The sequence below is a fragment of the Tiliqua scincoides genome, chromosome 3 (assembly GCF_035046505.1).
Source record: "Tiliqua scincoides isolate rTilSci1 chromosome 3, rTilSci1.hap2, whole genome shotgun sequence".
NCBI lineage: Eukaryota > Metazoa > Chordata > Lepidosauria > Squamata > Scincidae > Tiliqua > Tiliqua scincoides.
In genome coordinates, this window is record NC_089823.1 from 234,821,929 (window position 1) to 234,845,558 (window position 23,630).

General features: G+C 45.2%; 1 protein-coding gene across 11 annotated transcripts in view; it reads right to left on the reverse strand.

Moving 5' to 3' along the window:
* The window catches only part of EIF4G1 (eukaryotic translation initiation factor 4 gamma 1), an 89,784-nt gene that overhangs the window by 49,989 nt on the left and 16,165 nt on the right, over positions 1–23,630 (reverse strand). For 4 of the 11 annotated variants that reach the window (XM_066619939.1, XM_066619942.1, XM_066619944.1 and 1 more), the window contains 5 exons: positions 13,411–13,519; positions 11,445–11,534; positions 10,965–10,997; positions 3,111–3,131; positions 1,475–1,648 (listed from right to left, as the gene is read on the reverse strand). In XM_066619939.1, the coding sequence (XP_066476036.1) occupies positions 1,475–1,648; positions 3,111–3,131; positions 10,965–10,997; positions 11,445–11,534; positions 13,411–13,485 (393 nt within the window). In that variant the 5' untranslated portion in view covers positions 13,486–13,519. The remainder of the gene's footprint in view (positions 1–1,474; positions 1,649–3,110; positions 3,132–10,964; positions 10,998–11,444; positions 11,535–13,410; positions 13,520–23,630) is intronic. The other 7 variants (XM_066619941.1, XM_066619940.1, XM_066619948.1 and 4 more) reach the window with 5 other exon arrangements.

Here is a 23,630-nt window from a genome sequence, read left to right on the forward strand (position 1 = left end):
ACATTTAGGAAGAGGGGAAGCAAAAGTAGGTACAGCACAACAGTTTGCGGTGCAGAATTTAAGACTGTAACCAGTCTATATAATTTACATAAAAGGAGAACAGCAGTTCCAAAGAAAATAGCATACTCCGTTCTTGGATGAAGAACACATGCACTGCAGCACAGCAGACACTAGGTAAGAAGGGGCATTTCCCTTATCTTGTATGTTTGCACTCTGCCTACTTTCTCCCTCTCTTTTTTTCTTTTAAAAAAAGCAATGCCTGCCATCTACAGGAGTGTTCTTCAACATTGTGGTCAAGACCCCAATGGGGTCACGAAGCCTCAGTTGTGGGGTTGCAGCAACATATGGGAATGAAAAAGGTTGAAGATCACTGGACTAGAACACCACCAAGTATAGGGAAAAGGCATCTGGTGTACCCCTTCAAAGACCAGGAGACTGGGTCCCAGTCCTGCTCAGGCACTTAGTGACTATGGTAAAATAGCTTTCACTATTTTTTATGGTAACTTTTTCTGCTCTGTCTAATAAGAATATTTGGTAGATTGAATAGTGCTGGGATGGTATTACAGGGATGGGGAGTGGGAGGCTACAGGGGTGGGATGGATGGATAGGATTCTGGGAGGAGGATTGACTGGGGACCTCAGACTCACTTTATATATTGGGATTGTGACACAAAAAAAGATTGAAGACCACTGATCTACAGTTTTTGAAAGGACTTTTAACAAAATGTTTTAAATCTACTGCAGGATTGATCAAGGGCATGTCTTTTAGTCAATCAGGAAGTTTTTAAATCAATTATTCTGATCGACTGACAAAACACTGCTGTTATTGGTGATCACTCTGTGAGTCTCTCAAGAATCCAAGCCTGTGCAAATTCTGGAAGTGACATAAATTGTTTTCATTCATACTGTTTTTTCAAGGTATTTGTGGTGGGCAGGGTAGACTAAAGTCCTTGGGACAGTGTGGGCTTCAAGTTCCGTAAATTACATACACAGTCCGCTAGATGGATTGTAAACGCACAGCTCCACTGCCTCTGAAATGCCCAGTCTTCAGTAAGCAGGATGTGGCCCACATCAGGCATGCCAAGATCTCTGCTACTGCCCCTTGCCAGAACCACAGACGGTTCTTTACTGCTCCCAACGATTGCTAGCACCCCATTTCTGACATACACATTTGCATGCACAAGCATAAGCAGTATCAAAATCCACCATATTCAAAAAATATGGCCCCCACCAGTCAACAGACAGCAGCACCCCAGAAATACCCACAGGAAGCACTGCAGTCAGAAATAGGGTGCTATCTGTAACAAATATGTAGTTAAGGTGAGGGCAGCAGGAGGGTGGGTCTGAAGCCTGCCCCACAATGCTACAGAAGTCCCACAGGAAAGCCAGCTAGTGATGGGGTCCAGGTGACTTGGCTCACTTGGGAAATCTCTGCTCTCTGCAGAGAAGACCTCAGCCCCCATTCTAGCCCTCACCTGTCCAGGGATGTAGTAGGCGCCTTGCGAAGCAGGGTAGGAGATCTGTGAGGGGATCATCATCACCTGGGAAGTAGCTGGATAAACATGAGTGGGTGCGCCAGGCCGCGCCGACGTGTTACTCTGCACGCGGGAAGCACTTGTCGGAGGCTGGGCCCTGCTCTGGTAGAAATGCTTTGAGAGAGAAAGAAGAGAGAGAGGCATGCTCGGTTAGCAATGCCTGACCTGAGAAATCCCAGAAACGCAGCTGCTTCCCCTTTGTCACCCCCACGGCCACCCCAAGACTCTGACCACAGCTCCCTGGTTATTTGTAGGAACCTGCCCAAGCTGAAAGCACAGAATGGAACTACTAATGCAAAATCTGGCAGCTCCAGTCAACTCCCTGCAAGCCAAGAAACTGAAAAGAAAGCAAGTTTCGAATCCACACAGCTGCAGGGAGGGAAAACTAAGCGGTTTCTGCACAGCACTGCTTCCTGCATCATTGTTCCAAGAGCAAAGCAGTAAGGACTCTCTGCCAAATGACTCAGGTCCTGAAGGTGGGTTTCTATCCTCCAACACCCATGGTCAGCTACAGGTTTACCTGGAGACCTAGTCTGAGAAGTAAGAGGTGGTGATAAGGCTGGCACCCAAGGCCTACCAGCAAGTTCTATTACCACAGATGTCATTTTCTTCACAGCTTTTGCTTCTAGGTGGGGGTAGGGGAGCTGACTGGATTTGGCTGAGGCCTCTACTTGCTGACCCTCTGCTACACCAAGTTCTATGAGTCCAAGGCCTTAGCCATATAAATGACATAAATCAGATACTAAATAATAAACCCCAAACAATATAAAGGACACGTGACTAAGCCAAGTACAGCTGACTGACCCAATTCAACAGGAATCTGCAATCCTGGGCAGTTCCAAACTCAAGTTGCCTTTCCCAAATTTCACATAACTAGCAGTTGATCTGCAGTCAAACTGGCACACTACAGAGGTGCAACAGCTTGCACACATTACAAGTCCCAGAATACAATGCAGTGGCACATGGGAAAAGAGCAGTTCTGGGACCCACAAACCAAACACTTTCATAAGCACTACCCCTGCTAATTAGGTAAGAGGCACTTTTTCAAGTGGGTGCTCCTCTTTTTTTTAGCAGGGGGAGAGTAACTGGCCCACCTCACCCCAGCACTGTCTGTTCTAGTGGCTGTCTGCTGGTATTCATTTGCATCTTTTTAGATTGTGAGCCCTTTTGGGACAGGGAGCCATTTAGTTATTTGATTTTTCTCTGTAAACCGCTTTGTGAACTTTTAGTTGAAAAGCGGTATATAAATACTGTTAATAATAAATACTGTTAATAAGGAATAAACAGGAAAGATGGGCCAGAAACTGCCAGGACTGGCAGGAACTCTACTGGCCCTCTCTAGGATGCAAAAGGGGAAGAATTAAAAATCAAGGTGTTTCACAATGGGACTCCCATTCCCAGATACTTACACAAAATGGAGGTATAAAAAAAGGTGGCACTTCTAGCCAAGGCCTAAACAGCAACTATGTTAACTGCACAGCAAACCAGACTGGAGCAGGAGACATTAAGCAACTTCATTCGCACTCAGGCCCTCCCATTCCCAACTGGCATTATAGGGTTATAGAAAAGGAATTACCTGAAGAGACCTGAATCCTCCCTGTTAGCGAGCACACATGCACGCACACACAAGGAGAAAAGGAGTGGGGAGGAAGAAAGAGAAAGAGAAAGGAGTTACCTATAGTTAGAAAGTTACCAGACTCAGAGGCAGGTCCTGAACTGAGCAGGGAAGCAACTGAGCAGCCACATGAGAAGGAAGTTGGGATGGGGACAGAAGGAGAAGATGACTGGGACTTGTACAAAAGAAAACCTCAAGCGCACTATAAGATGACGCACTATCACAGAGGGGACATCAACAGCAGAGTCTCAAGGACATTTCGCTGTCAAATGCTTACAGCAGGTCACCACAGCTTGCAATACACTAAGCCAAACTGCACAATGGCCAGAGGTAGTGGTTCACCAGGGGCTCAGTAAACTTCGGGAACTCCTTGCTGGCATGTGATTGACAAAAAAAGGAGCAGGTCAAGCAGTTATGCAAGCTAAAACACATGACTGGTGGCTGTGCGCACTTTTCCCCTTTTCACCGCCACTGGGTACAAGCTCAGCTTTAATCCCTTTGCCTTTTGGGAGTCAGAACACAAATTTTAAAAAATGCCTAAATAAAGTATGTCCCCTTCTCCCACAAGTGCCTTGGTCAAGTGTCTTCTAGTCATCCAAATAAATTTCAACTCAAGTATTTTTGGATAAAACTGATTACTTGGATCCTTTCCAATCTGGCTCTTGGTCTGGTTTCCCTTTGTGGATTATTTATTTAAGAGATCTGTACCCCACCTTTCCTCTGACAGAGCAGATGCCCAAGGCAGCTGACTACATCAGGAGACGGATAGGGAAATATGACCCTATTTGTTTCTCCTGGAACTCTCAGAAGGGTTTGATATTAATATACATGATGTCCTTTAGGGATGAGGACAAGGTGAGGAGGCAGTATTCTGCAGTTGTTCCACTACCCATTCCCAGGAAATCATATCAGAAGGTGATCTAGAAGATGTTCCACTCCACAGTCACTGCCTTGCAGGTATGACAATAGTTTGCCTCATTTCCCTTGCTTTTTAAAAACGTACATGAAATCACTGTGGGAGGCCATCCCAAGGTTTGGACTGAAGTTGCCATACACGCACAACACATAGCTCTTTCTCATTTCTATTTCTATTTCTCATTTCTATTCAGAGACCACAGCTGAGCGGTACAGCACCTGCATTGCATAAAGAAGGTCCAAGGTTCAATTCCTTTGCAGATTCACTGCTAGTCAAAAGTATCCTAATTGAGCCTGAGCTTGATCAAAGTGATGAACTGAAACTTAGTCCAGATATGTTGAAGGTATTGTTGGCCAGTGATTCCAGCCTTCTGGGGAGATATAAAATTGTCAATTTATATACACGCACACCTGAAGCAGCAGCTGTGCAGCTCAGGGGATTCTTCTTGAATCATCACTTTCCCCAGACTTAGAGATTATGGCAGCGGCAACAAGTGCCTTTTACCCATTTCAGCTGCAGCCTTTCTTTTATAACAGTGCTTCCCAAAATGTGCGCCACTGCAGTGGAACTGCAACAGGGCACCATGACCATGGAACGTTTAGAAACTGCTGCTATAGAAGATGGATTTGAGATCAGAGTCCATGTCTTAGTTTCTTCCAGACTTAATCAATGCAATGCTCTCTCTGTGGGCCAGATTCTAAAAAAGTATGGCAATGTCAACTGGTGTAAAATAATAGTTCTTAGTGGCTACCTGATACTAAAATATTGAAAATGGTTACTTTTGAAGCCCTTAAACAGTTTGAAACCAATCTACCTTAAAAATCACCCACTCCTATATGAACCAGCCCTGCTCTTACAATTGGCCTCAGAGGCCCTGCTCCATTCCCATTCACTTATGAAATTAGGTGGTCATCGATGAGAGATGGAGCCTTCAATGACACCACTAAGTCTGCGGAACTCCCTTCTACAGGGTATCTACCATATAGTCCAGTGTTTCGCAAACTGTGTGTCGGGACCCACTAGGTGGGTTGCAAGGCAATTTCAGGTGGGTTCCCACTCATTTCAATATTTTATCTTTAATATATTAGACTTGTTGCTACCATGTGACTGCATTTGGGGAAATGTTACAGCTCTGTACTTTTAATATGCTACTATGTATATACTTTTAACAATGATATTCAATGGAACTTACTCCTAGGTAAGCGTGGGTAAGATTGTAGCCTAGATTGTTAAAAAAATTTCTGCTTGATGATGTCACTTCTGGTCATGACATCAGTTCTGGTGGGTCCTGAAAGATTCTCATTCTAAGAAGTGGGTCCTGGTGCTAAATGTGCGAGAACCACTGATATAGTCTATCTTGAAATTAGCATTAAGTTTCATATTCCAGTCAGAGTTTAGCCTGTGATTTGTTTTAAACCAATATTGCTGGATTTTACCTGTTTTATCTTAAATAAGTGCTTTTTATTGATTTAAACCAGCGGTGCCCAAACTCGCCACCTCTGTGCACCAGGAATGCAGTCCTTATGCAGACCGCATCTGACCGTTCCATCTGGGGCACCACACGAAGTCTCCCTCAATCAGGGGACAGGGACATTCTGGGCAGCTGTGCCCAGAAGGCCGCGTGACAGGACAGCCGGGCAGACACAACTGCCCAGAGTGTTCCTGTCCCCCAATTGAGGGGGACTTCATGTGGCGCCTGGGTGGAATGGAAAGGACCACTCACCAGGCAGTTGGACCTGCCTGAACCCCAGATCCGGCGCTGTGGCCAGGGTTCAAGCAGCATTGATTAAATAAATATTTTTGTTATGTTTCATTGCATTTTGTTGTAATTTCTTAGCAGAGTGAAAATATTTAACTTCCTTCCTCTCTGACCTTCAGGCACCTGACTGTCACCTATGTGTTTTGTACCATATTTACCACACTGCTAACTCCACACAAGTACTTAGCTTAAGGAGTCCCAGCATTTCCCATATTAGGATACAACAACCAACACTAATTAACTCCACCACCAACAGAAGTTTTAAGGATAAAAACCTACACACATTTTTCTGAGAGTAAGCCCCACAGGACACAACGGAATTGACGTTTGAGGAGAGGCACACACAGGACTGTACTGTAACAGGCAGAAAAATTTATGACATATATATTACAGTAGGCCTTCAGTATCTGCGTGGGATCTGTTCCAGGACTCCCCCCAAGGATACCAAATTCCATGGATAATGAAATCCTCAGGCAGCCACGATGACAAACCAGAAGCGCCTTTTAGAAGCATCCTGGAGGCCTTCTAAGGCATGGGGAGGCTGTACATGATTTCTCCATGCCTCAGAAGGCCATCCAGGCACAATTAGAAGGTACTTCTGGTCATGTTTGGGAGGTCCTCTGAGGCCCTCCAGCCGTGGGCTCGGCATCCGTGGATATTCAAATCTGCTGATGCTGAGACCATGAGTAAGGAGGGCCCATGGTATTAAAAATATTTTATTGGGCAATCTGGATAAATATAAGTGCTTTGGCACCAGTTTTGAATGATGAAATAGCTTGGGAACTTACAGCTTGGGAACTTACAGAAAAGACATAAAATAAATTGCTGTGAAGTCACCTTGAAAAGAGGAAACAATTTTATCTAAGTGCTACTAAGGTAAGCTACACAACTACCCAGTATTTTCAAATTCCGCTCTACCAAGTAAGAAATTTTTGTTTTATTTATTTAAAAGATTTAAATGCCACATTTCTGATTAGGAACCAAGATATCCAAAGTGGTGAACAGCCAATCAAATACAATAATACCTTGAAAAGCACAGGGACTACATTTCCTGAAAGTCAGGTTCTGGTGTGCAACAGCACTATTGGAGACATTGACTCAATAGGCAAGAAATAGGTGCCAACTGGCGCAGGATGCATTGATCCCATTGGTTAGAATTGACTGTCAATCACACTGGGACAAAGAGTCCAGTAACAAATCAACACTAAGGGAAGCAGCATTCAGGTATGACTGTATTAACAACTGTGCCAATTTGGAAAAAGTATTTTAACTCTCTTGAATTGCTGAGTTTGCCTTTTTAGTCTTACTTGAACCAGAATAAATCATACATGGTGGAAACAAAAGAGATGCACAAAGTGCAATCTCAGGTGATGTTTGACATTTTTTATTCTCCTGGTTTCTGGTTTACAACTGGCCATGCAACAGCATTTTTAGTATAGAAATCTTTTAAAATGCATGAACACAGTAATGCTGGCTCTGCACAAACTTCAGAAGAAATTTCATAACTACTAATGTGATAAAACTAAAATCTTCTTGAAAAACAATAGCAGAAGCAATTATTAAATGCTCATTTAAGCTGTTTCTCCCAGATGTTGCATATAAGCAGCAGAGACCAAGCATGTACACATGTGGGCCAGGCAAAGCTGGGTTAATTTCTAAATTTTTAAAGTTTCTGTTGGACTACCCAAAAATGGTTTCCCTAGACAAGGGTTTATACGATTCAATACCGAAAGCTCTGGATGCTGTAAGACTAGTATTACAAAACTTCAGAAAGTGATCTCTGCACCAGGAAAAGCTGGGTGGTTAAGAAAATGATGGGATGGTTTATTTTGGTTGCCTTACAGCTTATCAAATATCACAAAATGATATGAGAATGTAAAGTGTTTGGAGATCAACAAGAGGTGACAGAACATCATAATGATGTGTTGTAAATATTTAATGCATTTGAATATAAAAACTGAGTTTTTCTTTGTATATACAGGTGGTGCCTTGGTATCCATGAGGGATCCACTTGGTATCTGCGAGGGATCCATTCTCAGACCTCCTCAGATACTGAAAACCGTGAATAATGAAGTCATTGGTTTTTGCACCTTTAAACCCTCTGAAAGCAGGTTTTCTGAAGCTTGCAGAGGACATATGCGGGCTTCAGAAAACCCACTGGAGGCAAAGGGAGCATAGCTCCCTTCACCTTCAGAGGGTTCAGGCTGAGCCAAGTCTGGCTCAACGCAGGCCTGAGGTACCCACGTTGAGCTAGATGCTCGGATGGAAAATCTGTGGATAAATAGGCTCAACCTGTAAATGATCTTTTGACAAATGTTTCAATTTGTAAAAGAAGAAAACGAAAAGGAGTCTTAACTGTTCTCATCTGAGGTGACCCAGAACTACACCAAGAATATTCCTTGCTGGAACAGACTTTTATTTTTGCAGAAAATAAATACCTTGCAACTCTCTCCCACCACACCTTACACTCTATTTGCACAATCTCAGTTGAGCTACCTTCTGAACTCCGAACTCATAGGTAACCATTCAAAATTTATAGGAGAGAAGTAATCCTTAGAACCTCAAGCAGCTGTCATAGGTCACGCCACTCTTGCTCTATTCTGAGCACAACCCAAAAGAGTCAGAATTGGGGAAGTGCTTACACACACAACCAGGAGACCAAAGCAATCAGAGTACTCAGGGGCAGGTCAAGTGGAAGACTGGCAGAGGGAAAGGAACTCTAAACCTCCAAGGGAAAGTAGGCACAACAGTGAAAAAGGGACTTTGGGCATTATGGTGGGCAGCCAATTGCCAACTACAACTACTTACCCTAACAAAGAGCAGTCACAGAGTCACCATGCATTGGTTATAGGCTTCATTAGAAACAGGTGGAGCCAGTCACATCCCTAAGGAATGACTCAGGTTTGCTCTAGTTAGGACAGACACACGCAGTTGTGCAGTGGAAATGTCCTGCTCCTTGACCTGCACTGCATACAAAGTACTCTTTGCTTCGAAGTTCTTTTTGATGGTACCCCAAGATCTGCTGGGGGAGGGAGACCCTTCTGCATGTGCTACACTTGTTTGAAGTGACACTGGAGGTGGCTTACAGGAGCGCCTTCTTGGTGATGGCCCCTTCTCTGTGAACTCAACTCCCCTGGGAGGTTCATTGTGCTCCTCTCTTGTTTTGTTTGGTCATGCTCTGAAGGTTTGTTTATTCTTTCAGGCTCTCATGGATTACATTTAGTCTCTGGTTTTAATCTCACTCTGCTGCGTTGCTCTTATTCTGTTTATTTTTTGAATTTTTATTCTATTATATTTTAAAGTATGTTAGCTGCTTCTAGTCTCTCCAAGAAAAGATAGGATATAAAACCTTTAAAGTAAATAAATGAAATTATACATAACGGAATTATACATAACCACATGTAAACGAACAGAGTGGTACAGCAAGGGGACATGGCAACCAGAATTAGCCTATTAAAATACACAACTTTCAACTGTTTATAAGTTTCAAGGTATAAGTTTAATACCTCAGTGACCCAAACATCGGTTCTGTCATCTAGGTCAGTATTAGCACTCCAATATTACTGATGAAAAGCCAAGGCAGATAGATCAGTAGCTGAGGTTACAGCAGAGGTGAGAGACATCTCCATTCACAACTTAAAGGCTTGGTGGACTAGTAGGAGATGCATCGGGGACCTGGCCTCATGGGCTCCCTACTGAAAATCCAAGTCCTAGGCCTGGGACTCTTGCATGTTCATTGATGACATACTACCACACATAACCAAAAAGGGTCATGGAAGAACTGGAAGCTTCAGTTTGGCAATGGAATGGGGGAGAATGGGCATCTCAGGGCCTAGCAGAGTAGCACAAAAGACAGACAGCCAAACAACCCAGGCTTTTCCATCATCATCAGATGGGTTCAAGAAATAGATGAAATGGATTATGCCTCAACAGGAAGAAACATGAACACACTGAGAATCTCAGCACTCGTCTTTTAGAAACTCCTAAGCAGGTACTTAGGTGGGTATGTTAAGGATTCTATGAGAAAACTCCTGAGCAGGAATGTGGTTAACACAGGAAACAAATCTCTAAACTCCACAGTCAGATCTTCTCAAAAGTTATTTTAACTGAAGCCCGGGGGGGGGGGGCAAGCCTAAGGAAATGCTCTGAAAGTTGGTTTCTTTACTCCCTTCCAAAACATTGGCCTAAGCACCCTGAACAAGATGGTTCCCCCACCCCTGCCAATAGGGTGCAGAGAGAGACAGAAAACCAGAGGCAGGGCAGACCATGCACAAAACCCATCATCCCAGAAGGACAACAGACAGTAAGAGAGCCATGTGAGGGTATCAGATCTGAAATGGTTCCAAGATCAGCCACTAGGCACAGACAGGCAGTTCATTCTACGGAAAGGAGGAAATGTCTCAGGAAAGGGAGGAATAGCAAGACCATCAAGGTTGGGAGAAGAGGACAAAAACACACAGGCAGAAACAGCATCCACCAAAGGTGAGAAATAGTAGCAGAAAAGCAGCCATTATGAATCAGACATCATGCAAGTCACGTGGGATAAGGGGGTACTGTGCAATGGACACTGCAGTCAATTGTCCCAACCCATATCCAGTCACCCACTGAATGCCCTCAGCAAACAAGGTGGCTGTTACATTGAAGCTGAGCACCCTCTTCTGCGTTTTACTCTTTGCCTGGATTAATTTCTTTGCCCACCATTTAACTTTCCTGCCAGCTTAAAGGCTGGGTGATCCAAAGACTGCCCTCTTTTCAAAATATAATAATCTCTTATACTTATGCAGCACTTTAAAAAGCTCAAAGCTCAAAACATGTAATATGCAGTAATCTTCACAACAACCCTGTAAGGTGGGCCTGAATTACCTCCTTACTGAGAATGGGGAACTGAGGGTGACAGTTGCTATGGCCACCTATGAGTTCATGGTAGATATGACACTGGAAGCAGGGACTCCACAGCTCAGCCTCTTAGCAACTACGCCACAAGAGCTCTCAAGTCCTCTCCTCCTTGTAAACCAAGACAAGCCCTCCATGGCCTCCATCCCTTCAGCCAGCTTCCCTGCAGTGTCCAAGCAAAGTGCATATGTGGCTCCAACCCCTCCAGGATTGTACAGAGCATGCAGTGAGGGGAGGGGGTTAGTACCTGCTGATGTAAAGCACGAGGCCCTGCTGGAAACTAAGACAGGAAGGAGCAAGGGAAGAGGAGACAAGAGCAAAACGTCACCGACAGTTACCAGGCCCGCCTGCCACCACCACCCTGCTCAAGTGGTCTAGCTGCCCTACCTTGGCCCACCTCACCCTACCTTGGGAGGATTAAGACAAACTGAGAAGAGGAGAAATTTCTATTTCTATCACACCATCATGGCTGACTCTGCTGTGCTCACCCAAACCAACATCAACACCCCCACTGGGCACAGGCTGCAGGTGCATTCCTGAGTCAGCGGCGCCTGCACACCGAGTCAGCCTGCAGGGCTCCATGAGCCTGGTCACCCCTGAGCAACACAGAAAAACCTGTTTGGCAGCACATCAGAAGTCGCCTCAGAGAGGCTGGCTGCCACCTCAGAGAGTCTTGTGAACTGAGAGGAGAAGCAGCAGCCACCCCCAGTCCCTGTTCCCCCCTTACCTGTCGAGGCTGGGAAGGCGTATTCATTTGGGTAGCTTGCGCTGGGTTAAAAACCACAGGTGCCGTCTGGCCAGGAGGAAATGCTGACTGCTGGGGGAGGGGAGAAGGAGCAGATTAGCACCTTCAGAAGCTGCCCCAAGCCCCCAAACATTGAATCCCCTGAAGCATCATCTGATTAGCTGAACAAAGGCTTGTGGGAACATGCAACACTCACAGTGACCAAAGCTGAAGGTCTCACAAGAGAGCAAAATAGCCAACTAATTATATCCCTACTTGCAAGACAGTTCAAACAGCCACACACATGCCCCAGACTACAAAAGAAGACCTGAGCAAAAAGCAGGCACTCTGAAGAAAAACCAATTTGAGCAACCCGCAAGAAGAACCACCACAGAAGGATGAGCAGCAAAATGAGGTTGCAAAAGGGAAAGTTCCAGTTACTGTAGACACTCGCCTATTAAGTCGATCCCACAGATAAGTGGAGGACAGGTTCTGAGCAAAATATCATGGGATTTTCTATGACCCTCGGATAAGTGGGGATTAAACTTAGAGGGGTGCCCGAGTCTGTTTAATTTTGTCTGATTTTACCCGAGGCCAGATCCTGAAAAATAACCTACCAGTAATTGTTACCTAAGAACTGTACAGTCTCTAATTTATTAAAAACATAGTATCAAAAACACTGTATACATACATAATATGTATACATACATACACGAACACATACATAATATGTACACATAGCACAGCACTGGAAACAGCATACCAGTAGAACCATTAATCAAATCCTCCTTTAAGCTGCCTGGTCCATTAAGCCAAACGTTCTACATAGAACACACAACATGTAACTGGGAGTGTGCAATTCAATTCACAGCAGAGAGACAAGTAAAAAGGAGTGACTGCGCAAGTGCAGCTGCATACAGTTGCACACGATTTACTTTGAAATAGACCCTCTGCGGAGGATGGGCAGCAGCACCTCCTCTGAGCCTTGTGTGGGGATCCTGGCAGCTGCGCCTCCAGGCAGCCTGCGCCTGGCCAGTCTTCCCATCAAACCTGGAGCTGGAGGAGCGCCAAAGGTGGAGGCGCAGCTGCCAGGAACCCCACACAAGGCCTTGAAGAGGCGCTGTTGGCCTTCTTCAGCAGAGGGTCTACGTAAATCAGGTACAACTATGTGCAGCTGCACTTGCTCAGTCACTCCATTTTACTTGTCTCTCTGCTGTGAACTGAATTGCACATTCCCAGTTATATGTTGTATGCTCTATGTAGAACCTTTGGCTTAGCACCAGGCACCTTAAAGGAGCCCTCTGCACACACTCCCTACCACATTCCCGCCACCTGCGGGTGCAGGGAACAGAGCTGGGGCATCCTGGCTGCCACCGCTGGACTAACAGAGAGCAGGGGGCGTGTGGGGAGCGTTCTGCGCTGCCTGCTCTCAAGCGCGTGACTGCGGCGGACTGGGAGGGAGGTGTGCTGCCCCCGCGCTGGGGAGCGCCTGGCAGGGAGTGGGCAGTACAGGATGCTGCCTGCACGCTCCCTGCCCTCTGTTGGTCTGACGGCAGTGGCAGCAGCCAGGAAGCCCCCACTCTGTTCCCTGCCCAAGCGGATGGGAGGGCTGTGGCAGGGAGTGCGTGTGGAGGGCTCTGGGAGGGTGTGGGGAAGTGCAGGTCAGCAGGCTGCCCCCACATGCCCTGCCTCCTCCAGGGCTCTTCTGTTGCAGGTGCAAAGGGGAGACCAGCTGAGTGCAGGTTGGTGGGAGGTGCAGCTGCCTATCCTCCAACCAAGTCCCCTCTCCCGACCCAGGTGCAGATGGGCCACTCGCCCCTTCCGTCTGCCTGGCTGACTGTGAAGATAAGGTGAGGGGACAATTCAACTGAGTCTGGGGCACAAATTTCTTGTTGTATAAGCAAGTATCTACGGTGCTTTGCAACATATGGGGGGGCATGTGAAGGAGGGGGGAAAAAAGAGTCCTTACCTGTGGAAGTCCAGGAGAAGGGGAGGGGTGTGGGGCTGATGGGGTTCCTCCTGAGGGCTGTGGAGTTTTGTTCATTTCACGTGGTGCCGCATAAGGGTCCCCTTTCTACCTGTCAAAATGGAGAGTGAGCAAGGCATCAGAAAAGAGCGGAAGAGACGCCCATCGTATCAGATAGTGAGAAGGGCTTAGTTAAAATGAACACAAAAGCAACTGGGCACAAACAATAAACAACATTTGGCAACAAGCATCAAGTGAAGCTTTGGTTGTCCTTCTAAATTAATGGATCAGTTAGGCACTGCAGCCCAATGAATTTGCAACCTTCAGGCATGGACATTTTGAAGCTCAGTTTAGCAAAGGCATAAGACTTGTGAGGGTCACCACTGCTAAAAGGACGTGCCTTCAAACATTTTCAGTAAGTGGTCTTTCTTGTATGGTAAGCTCTATTAAGCAATGAAAAGGTTTTTGCTGTCAGTATTGCATTATACACATATTCATGCTGAATGGTTCTAAACCAAGATCCTTATATGTACAGGCAAGAGATGGTCTGAAAAGTTCTACGGTCCCATGCAACAATACACAACAGGTGGCATACTGTCAGATAATGGAATTTGTTGTGGGTTTTTTTTGGCTTTTCTCCTCAAACTCAATTTAAAACAACTGTTGCTGCTTTTATCTGTTTGCATTATAGCCAGAGTTTCTTATGTATATTACTACTTTTCATTTACTGTTTTGTTTTTAATTACAGCGTCCCTAAAGAAGAGTATCTCAAAACACGTTGGGCTCAAGCATGTACATTTCATAATAAACCTTTCATTATCTACAGCCTTTTTCTCCAAGGTGGACACATTAGCAGACCTGAAGGGTAAAGTGAAGCAGCCCAAATAAAGACAGATACAGTCAACTTTTTCAAAAATTATGTTTTAAATACTGCCTTTGTTCTGCAACTGAACTTGGGGGAGCAGAGTCCCCAGTCAGTCTCCCATCCAAGCACTGACCAGATCTGCTTAGCTTTAGCAGACCAAGGTCCTAGATACCAGGGACTGCAGATACGGTTCTCAAATCACCACAATTTGCTACATCAATTTACATCCTACTAAATTTATATCCTACCACAATTTACATCCTACTAAAAGTGGCTGCTTGTGACCACAGTGGCAGTATCCTCTCCATTCTGCAGTCACAACAAAAATACCAGTTTGAGAACCACTGATGCATGCTGCAGTGTGTAAACAGGCCCTAACTCAGAGGTGTCAAACATAAGGCCTGGGGAAGCTTTTTATCTGGCCCTCAGGCTCTCAGCTACTGAGCAGTGCTGAGGTATTACTGCTATAAGGGCTGCCCACATGAAAACTGGGCTCTCCCATATCTTGAAATATGATCAAGATTTGTGTATTTTTTTCTTCTGTCATTTGCAGCTAATGAGTTCCTAAGTGAAAAAAGTGCTTATTTTTGGTTATGACCTGTTTAATGACATCACTTCCTGCCTAATGACATCACTTTTGGCCCTCAGCAGGCATCATGAATGCTGTTCAGCCCTCGGTATGAAACAAGTTTGACATCCCTGCCCTAACTCAACTCCTCTGTTCACTCACACAAGCTGTCAGACCATGCACTTTGGCAACTGGAAAGTCAATCCCCTAGTAGGTGCCACACATTCACAGTATGAGCCTTTCCCCCCCAGAGCATTTCAGATTTCATTTAGCCTCTCAACTAATTTAGACTGCTGGTTTGGCATGAGAGGTGGTGACTTACCCAACTGACTGCCAAATCCTAACTTGTGCTGGTGCAGCCAGGACGTGTGACCTGCACAATATCCAGCGCAGGTTAGGAGGAGGTTGGACGTCTACTTGGGGTAAGAAGATATTTTTTCCTTTGCACTAGGTAAAGCCCCAGCCTGCCTTATGGGGTTCCTCAGAACTGTGCCAGCTATTTAGCTGGTATAAATCTGGAAAGCCCAGAGTAATGCCGCAATGCCCAGGAGCGAGGATAGAATATGGTAGAGGTCTCCTCCACCATTCCCACCACCCTCCTGGGCCTGTGCCACCGCTGCCACCCCCCCCCCCCCGCTCTGCCCCAAAATAACCTCTCCCCACCTCCAGAACACTTTCCTGCCATCCTTGCGCCAGTCGACACAAAACTCACCTGTACCAGTATCCTGGCTGCAGCACTGGTGGGCAAGTGCAGTCTTTTCTGCTGGCGCTGCTTGCTCTTGAGTTAGTGTAAGTGCTTTATGGCACTTTCACAATGGCTAGCACCAGCACAGCAGCAGCTGCGTCAACACTAGTGTGGAACAGGATTGAACTCCAAGTCTCAAAGTAAGCAAGGACTTCAATGTCAACTAGCTATGAATCCACAGCACCTTGCCCCCTCATAGTACCTCCTCCATACTCTTCCCAGAGCTGTTTCAAGGCAGCAATGAGAATAAATGCTCACATGCTGCAGTCTCTGGTGCGACAGGCCAGAACTATACTCAGACCAGCTTCAGCCTTCACCTCCCCAGCCCTAAATAAGAGGTTGGCAACTTTTTCGGCAAAGAGGGCGTACATTCAGCAATGATGTCATCGCTGAGCTTATGGGTTGCCAAGCTCCCAGAAGCGAGCTTCACACAGGCCAGATGACTTTGGGTGGCGGGACAGATATGGCCTCCAGGTTGCCAATCCCTGTCCTAAAGTAAGGAAGATCTATTATTATATATAACTTTTAAACAAAAACTCATGTAGCAAGAGAACGAAAAAATGATTCCTTGTCCCAACCAGCTCAAAATCTAAAAAAGATTCAAGTGGGAATAAAGAGGAAACAGAAGACAGTCATATGAGCGGAGGGCAGACTCCACCCCTGGTTCTGCCAATTTTGCACTTAAAGTGGCTGTGGAAATTCCAAAGTGCTCTGGGGGTTCACAGGTCTCAGCCTAGCAGGCACTGCACAACCCCCCTCCCCATCACACATGTTAAAGTGCAAAGGTCAGAGTGACAGGGTAGGAGGAAGCCACTGCCAAGAGGTAGGAGAGTAAACAGCAACATGGTCACTCTGTGAAACTGAATGCCTCATGCCTGAGCAGGGGGCGGTGCCCTCTGCATCACAAAGTAAGGCAGAGCTGGGGAGGGGGACATCAAGGCAGTGCAGCTCTGAAAGAAGTCCCTCTTCAGCTACCACCCAAACAGACCCAGAGACCTGCTGTAACCCGACTCTTGGGCTGCTGCTGTCAGCATTTCAGGCTAAGGAGACTTGGGGAGAGACGGCAGCATACGCAATGCAAAAAAATCGGGGCAGGGCCAGAGAGGGTTCTGCAGAGTTCCAACTGAGCATGCACCACAGCCTGGACCTCTCTGGGGGCTCCCTCAAAGGAGCACCCCAATCCCACCAAGGCAGATGGGAGAACACCAAAAGCAAAGATTTCTATTCTGCAGATTGATTTCACAGAGCACTGGCAATAAAGCTAAAGTGGGGGGGGGAGGGGAACGATGTTGGCACAGCAGCATCCACTCCTTCATCTCCGTGCTCAGAGCTACAGCTACCACTCTTGGCAACTGTAGCTTTCTGAAAAAGGCTCTCCTTTTTTCCAGTCTTCTCAGCTCTTATTCGATTGGACAAGGGTACTATGGATATCTTTTTTAAAAAGAGGAATAGCATTTTTAGTATAGCAACTTTGGGGGGAGGGGTTTAGGGATAGGACAGGAGCTGCACTCACCACAACTGCACAGTTGGCAACCATTATCCTCCCCCCCATAACCAGCCACACTGTGATGCAGCATCACACACAGGCACTCAAGGAAGGCACATGCTGCAGCCCTTTTCATAGAAAGGTGCTACTGGGTGCAGTCTTCCAATATACCTTTCCCCAAAGGCCCAGACATGAAAATAGATTCTATCCCCTACTCCAAACCCACAAATTGTGGGACAGCCATCTGAGTAGGCAGGGCAGGCTGCCATCTCAGAAAACTGAAGCCAGAGGCCTAGAAGAGCAGAAGGGGGAAAGATTGTGAACTGGGGGCCAGCGCACTCCATGAACAACTGAACTCGCCCAACAGTTCCCAAACAATTAGTGCCAGATGCTGAAGAACACTGCTCAAAGTCTGGGGGGGGGGTCGCTGGAGTGGGGGTGTTTTTTACCTGCCCCAAATATACTTCATGAATTTTTTATGCGTACCAGCTTCCTCTACTCCTCCTTCCCCAGGCCCAAACACATTTGCTCAGCACAGGCCCCCCACCCCAATACTGCATGAAGAAAAAAATGTGATTTGGAATTCATCTTCTCCCCCTCCTTCAAATCCTCAATGACGCCAACCAGGACTGAGGCAAAACGGCAGCCAGGTCTCTATGGGAAATAGCTCCCCAACTCCAGCAGACATGCACACAGCAGACAGGCAGAAGAGATGAAAAATACTCACCCCTAAGTAGGAAAAACCCCATCCAGTTTTGCAAGCAGCTGAGACTTTTCATTCGACAGACTTTGAGAAAACGATAGAAGAGGGGGGAAAAGAACATCAACCTGCAAACCTGCTGGTGCAAGGCAGAAATGGTCGGGCTTGCCAAACATGGGCAAGGCAGGGGACAGCCCCCCACCCCCACCCCAGGAAGGCCAGGAACATGAGTGCTGGAAACTGCCAGTGGTGTCAGATCGCAGAGTCTGCTGCACTGCAGAGACACGGAGACAGAGAGAGAGAGAGAGACTGGAGAGAACCAGGGAGCACCCAAAACCCCACCCACAATCATTCAGCCCCAGCACTGCCCAAACCAGTCCAAGAAAAATTCCACGCCTACAAGCCTGAATCACCGGCATTGCACAGGCAGGAGGAGGAAGGCAGGCGTGCTCCTGGCCTGGCCCAGCCCAGCCTCTCCCCTCTTGGCAGGGTCAAGCAACCAGACACCCACCTGCTACCAGAGCAGGCACTAGACAGATGGCGGAAGGAGCCTGGATGCTGCACCATTTCCCAGTGCTTGCACCCGTGGGAGGTGCACTCTTCACCTGGGAGGGTACCCTGCCTCACCCCACCTCAGTGCAGAAAATACAGGCTGAAGAGGGGAAGCACCGCCTATAAACTCAGCAACTAGAGTGAGGTCAGGGGAAAGCAGCAGGGCTTAAACATCTGACTTAAGAGGAAAGGAAGAAAATACAGTTAAGGTCACTTAGGAAAACAGCAGTTCAAAGGGTTTGGGGCAGCAGAGCGAGAGGAAAAACAGGAAGCAGAAAGGGCACAGTGACAGCAATGCAGAAACCTGTGTCAATGGATCAAAACTGGACTTGGGTCTGGAGGATTTGGGATCAAGTCCCTCTGAAACTATCGATGCTGCGTGGCCTCAGGCAATCAGTCTCGACTTCCTAGGAACACTGAGGCACATGCTCAGGTCTATGCAATAAATGACTAAAGTACACTCTGCAAATTAAACCTGTTACATTATGTGATAACTAGCAGTAATAACTGCTCAATACTTCCCTCAAGAAGCCTCCCCGCCCATTCAACAGCTGGCTCCACATAGTCCAAAAGACAGAATGATGAAGTACATGAAGGGTGAAGACATCTCCCCCCACCACCATCACACACACAGTTCAAGCAAGGACAGGCTCCTGTCATGTCTTATGTGGAGGACATTTACAGACGGGGTGAGGTTTGGTGACAGCATAGGCATGGAATACCCAGTTTAGTCAAGCCAGCCCAACCCCAGGGGACTATGAAGTGTTGAAGTTCAAAGGGAGGGGCAAAAGAAACGTACAGCCACCAACTCACACACATTCTCCCCTATCAAGAAGAATCCCACAAACAAGGGAGTGCTGCAGGCCTCCATGGTCTTCACTGCAGCCTCATCATTGTTCTATATGGAAGAAGTGTCCCCAAGCAGCTGGAGTTGCTCCCAGTCCAGGTCACATAGGGCGCAATCCTAACCCCTTATGTCATGCTTTCCAGTACTGACATAAGGGCAATGCAGCTCTGAGGTAAGGGAACAAACATTCCCTTACTTTGAGGAGGCCTCCATGACTGACACCCAACTGCAGGATGCAGCACATGACCCACTGGCACTGCTATGCCAGTGCTGGAAAGTACTGACATAAGGGGTTAGGATTGTGCCCATAGTGCATACATTTGGACAATTCCTAAAGGTCATGGAAGCTTTGCAAGTGAATTGCACCTAACACCACGGCACAATCGGTGTTAGGAGCAGTAAGGCAAAGATGAGTAGAAAGGGAATCACAACTTCTCTTGGGCAGGCTAGAGAAGTGAAGGCCTGGAAAAAAACCAGAAAAATTCAGAAAAAAACCGGGTTTTTCCATTTTTTCCCTGAAGCCTTTTTTGTTTTTTTACAACAAAAAAAATTGGAAAAATTGAAAAAAGAAAAAGAAAAAATTGATTATGGAATGTTTTATTTTAACATGATGAATAAAATATTTTAAGACAAGCTGTTCAAATATTTTACAAATCATTTCTAAAAAATAAGTATGGTATCAGATTATTCTAATTTCTGTGCACTGAGGACAAGCAAGTCCTAGGTTACAAACTGAACTCTCCAATGCAAGAACAAGATGCATTTCTTCCTTTGGGAGGTGCTGCCATTGTCACAAGAAAAGAAAAAGGTTTCAGTCTTGGTTTTGCACGTGGGTGGGTATGTTTTTGATTCTGTTCTGTTCTCTTCACAAGACCTCAAAGCATTGGAAGAAAATACAATGCAACAAAAAGGACCTGAAAGTATATACTTAATTTAAAAAGGTAGGAGTTTATATTTATCTGATTCCAGAAAACTGAATCATTGAGCTACATTAGTTTATCTTTATAACCTTTGTGTAAATAATGATTTAATTACTACTAATTTGGTTCTTTACTTCTCCCACCCACAACCATAGATTAGTCTTCTTGCAAATTAGCCATTAAATTATTTTTCTTTCATACTCCCCTCAGGAAAATGGTGAGACCAACATCTAGCATATGGAGACATTTTCACTTTACAAGTTCTTCTGAGAAGAAAAATGGGATCTGCAAATATTGTCAGATGAAATATGCAATTCCAAATGCTACCAGGATGACAAAACACCTTCTTGTATGTAACATGTGTCCTGTAGATATTAAAAAATCCTTCATGGATCTAAGTGAAGAGGACCACAATGAGGAAAATCAGAGTTTTTCCCTCAACGTTTTCGTTCAAGAAGTCCTCTTTCTACTTCATCTGTAACATCAGCAGCAACACAAAGTGTTGTCTCATCAGTAGCATCTTCAAGTAAACAGATACTGAAGACAGCTACAACCAAAAATTATTCAATAACTTCATTTGTAGACAAGATGACACCTGAAGATCAGGAACGAATTGATCAAGCTCTTGCATGAGCAATGTATTCTTCTGGAATACCATTTTCAATAACTGAAAATACATACTGGCAGGAAGCTTTGAAATTACTAAGCCCATCATACTATTTGCCCAGCAGACATTCTCTGAGCAAGCCTCTTTTGGAGTCAGAATATGAACGTGTCATAGAATCTGTGCAAGGAAAAATTAATGAAGCACTGTGTCTTGCACTACTTACAGATGGACAAATGTGAGGAGAAGGAATTATAAATTTGGTTATAACACCTCAACTAGTTTTTGACAAAAGCATTGAAACAGGAGACAACAGACATACTGCAGAGTATATCAGCTGTGAAACATGTGAAGTCCTACAGAAAACTGGGAGTGGTAAAATATTTGCTTTGCTGACTGACAATGCCAGCAATATGAAAGCAGCATGGGAGATCATAATGGATCAGTATCTACATATTACTGCAATAGGATGTGCATCTCATGGGCTCAACTTGCTTCTTAATGATATGATGAAACTGGACACCCTTCCAATGATCTATAGATGAGCAAGAGAAGTTACAGAACATGTAAAAAGTACTTATATTGTAGCTCCAGTTTTCAAGAAGAAGCAAGTAGAAAAAAGTGCAAAGAATAAAATAGTGACACTGAAGCTCTGTAGTAAAACTTAGTGGGCTGGAGTGGTGATCTCCTTTGAAAGTTTACTAAAAACAAGCGCCTCAAGAAACAGTAATAGTTGAAGATCTTAAAGTACCCAGGAGTGTAAGAAACACAGTTCTTGATCAGGATGTCTTCTGGGTTCAGCTGCAAAATTCCCTGAAGATTCTAAAGCCAATTGCTGCAGCAATCACTGCATCTGAATCAGATAGTGCACTTTTGACAGAAATTCCTTATTTAATGACCAAGATAAAACAACTGTTTTTGAAAATCTCAGTGTATCTCCACTTACAACTACAGAAGAAAGTAAAGTGAAAGATTTGATTTTTAAAAGGGAAGAATTTTGTTGCCATCCAATTCATGCTGCTGCAAATCTGCTGGATCCAAGATTCAAAGGCGGAAATAGAAGTGATGACAGCCCTGTTACTGCATTTGACTGGATTACAAAACAAGCATCGCATTTAGGACTTGAGGTTGGGAAGGTACTTTCAAATGTTGCAGAATATAGAACATCTTCAGGGATTTGGTCCAGGAATGCTGTCTGGGATTCTGCCAAACATATTCCTCTTGCAACATGGCGGCAAAGTCTTTGCACAACACAGCCTCTGACTCCGCTTGCTTCTCACCTTCTTCAGATTCCTCCATCTTCTGCAGCATGTGAAAGAATCTGGTCTATGTTTGGATACGCTCACACTAAATCAAGAAATAACCTGACATGTGAAAGGGTAGAGAAGCTTGTTTCAATCCGGGCAAACCTTCAGTTTTCAGAAGTCCATAACTGTGAAAATGACAGATACAACAGAGTAGCTGCAGAAGCAGAGACTGAAACCGATACTGATAATTACCCTGCTCAGATAATTACAGCTCAGAAAATTATTCTGATTAAATTTCATGCCCATTCATTGACACTTAGTCCCACTCCCTTCTATACACTTCAATTCTTTTTATGAGAATGGGTTTTTAAATTTTTATTTAATACTGTGGAGAGGAAATATGAGTAATTATTACTTCTGGATTTTTAAAAATTGTTTTGTGGAGGTTTTTTTGTCTATTCCACATAAACTAGTAAACAGTTCAGGAGATTGTTGCTCCATTTATTACAAATAAATATTATTTAAAAAATTAAATAGTTTGTAATAATTGTTTGGATACACTATATTTTTAATATGCTAGTTGTGATCATTTTATACTAAGTCAAATTGTCCATAGTCATATTTTATGTTCCTAAAGTAACAGAATGACTTTCAATCTGGAAAAGAAAAAAGTACTACTGTAGCATTTTTTCCTATTTTTCTGAAAATTTCCGTTTTTTTCTGAAAAAAATGAAAAAAATCGGGTTTTTTCTGAGTTTCAAAATTTCCGGAAATTTTACATCTCTAGCAAGCTTACAGTACAGTTTTGCCAAGTTATAAAGCAAGTAGGAGCAAAGAACTCCAAACCATATTTGCATACCAAAATGGTTATGGAAGACATACATAAGTTTCTGCCTTACAGAGCCTACCTGTGGGAACCTGGTCAAGTTATCTAACTCATTCACTACTCAAGTTCTTTTAGCGAAGGCGCAGAAGTTCATAATTAAACTGAGGGACTCCTTGCGGTGATGGCACCTTGCCTAGATGCCTTTAAAAAGGGTTTGGATAGATTTACGGAGGAACAGTCCATCACAGGTTATAAGTCATCATATATTGGCAACCTTCAGTCTCGAAAGACTATGGTATCGCGCTCTGAAAGGTGGTTCTGGCACAGCGTCTAGTGTGGCTGAAAAGGCCAATCCGGGAGTGACAATCCCTTCCACACCGGGAGCAAGTGCAGTCTGTCCCTGGTCTGTCTCCCTGGCTATGGGCCTTCCTTCTTTGCCTCTTAGCCTCAGACTGTTGGCCAAGTGTCTCTTCAAACTGGGAAAGGCCATGCTGCACAGCCTGCCTCCAAGCGGGCCGCTCAGAGGCCAGGGTTTCCCACTTGTTGAGGTCCATCCCTAAGGCCTTCAGATCCCTCTTGCAGATGTCCTTGTATCGCAGCTGTGGTCTGCCTGTAGAGCACTTTCCTTGCACGAGTTCTCCATAGAGGAGATCCTTTGGGATCCGGCCATCATCCATTCTCACGACATGACCAAGCCAACGCAGGCGTCTCTGTTTCAGCAGTGAATACATGCTAGGGATTCCAGCACGTTCCAGGACTGTGTTGTTTGGAACTTTGTCCTGCCAGGTGATGCCGAGGATGCGTCGGAGGCAGCGCATGTGGAAAGCGCTCAGTTTCCTCTCCTGTTGTGAGCGAAGAGTCCA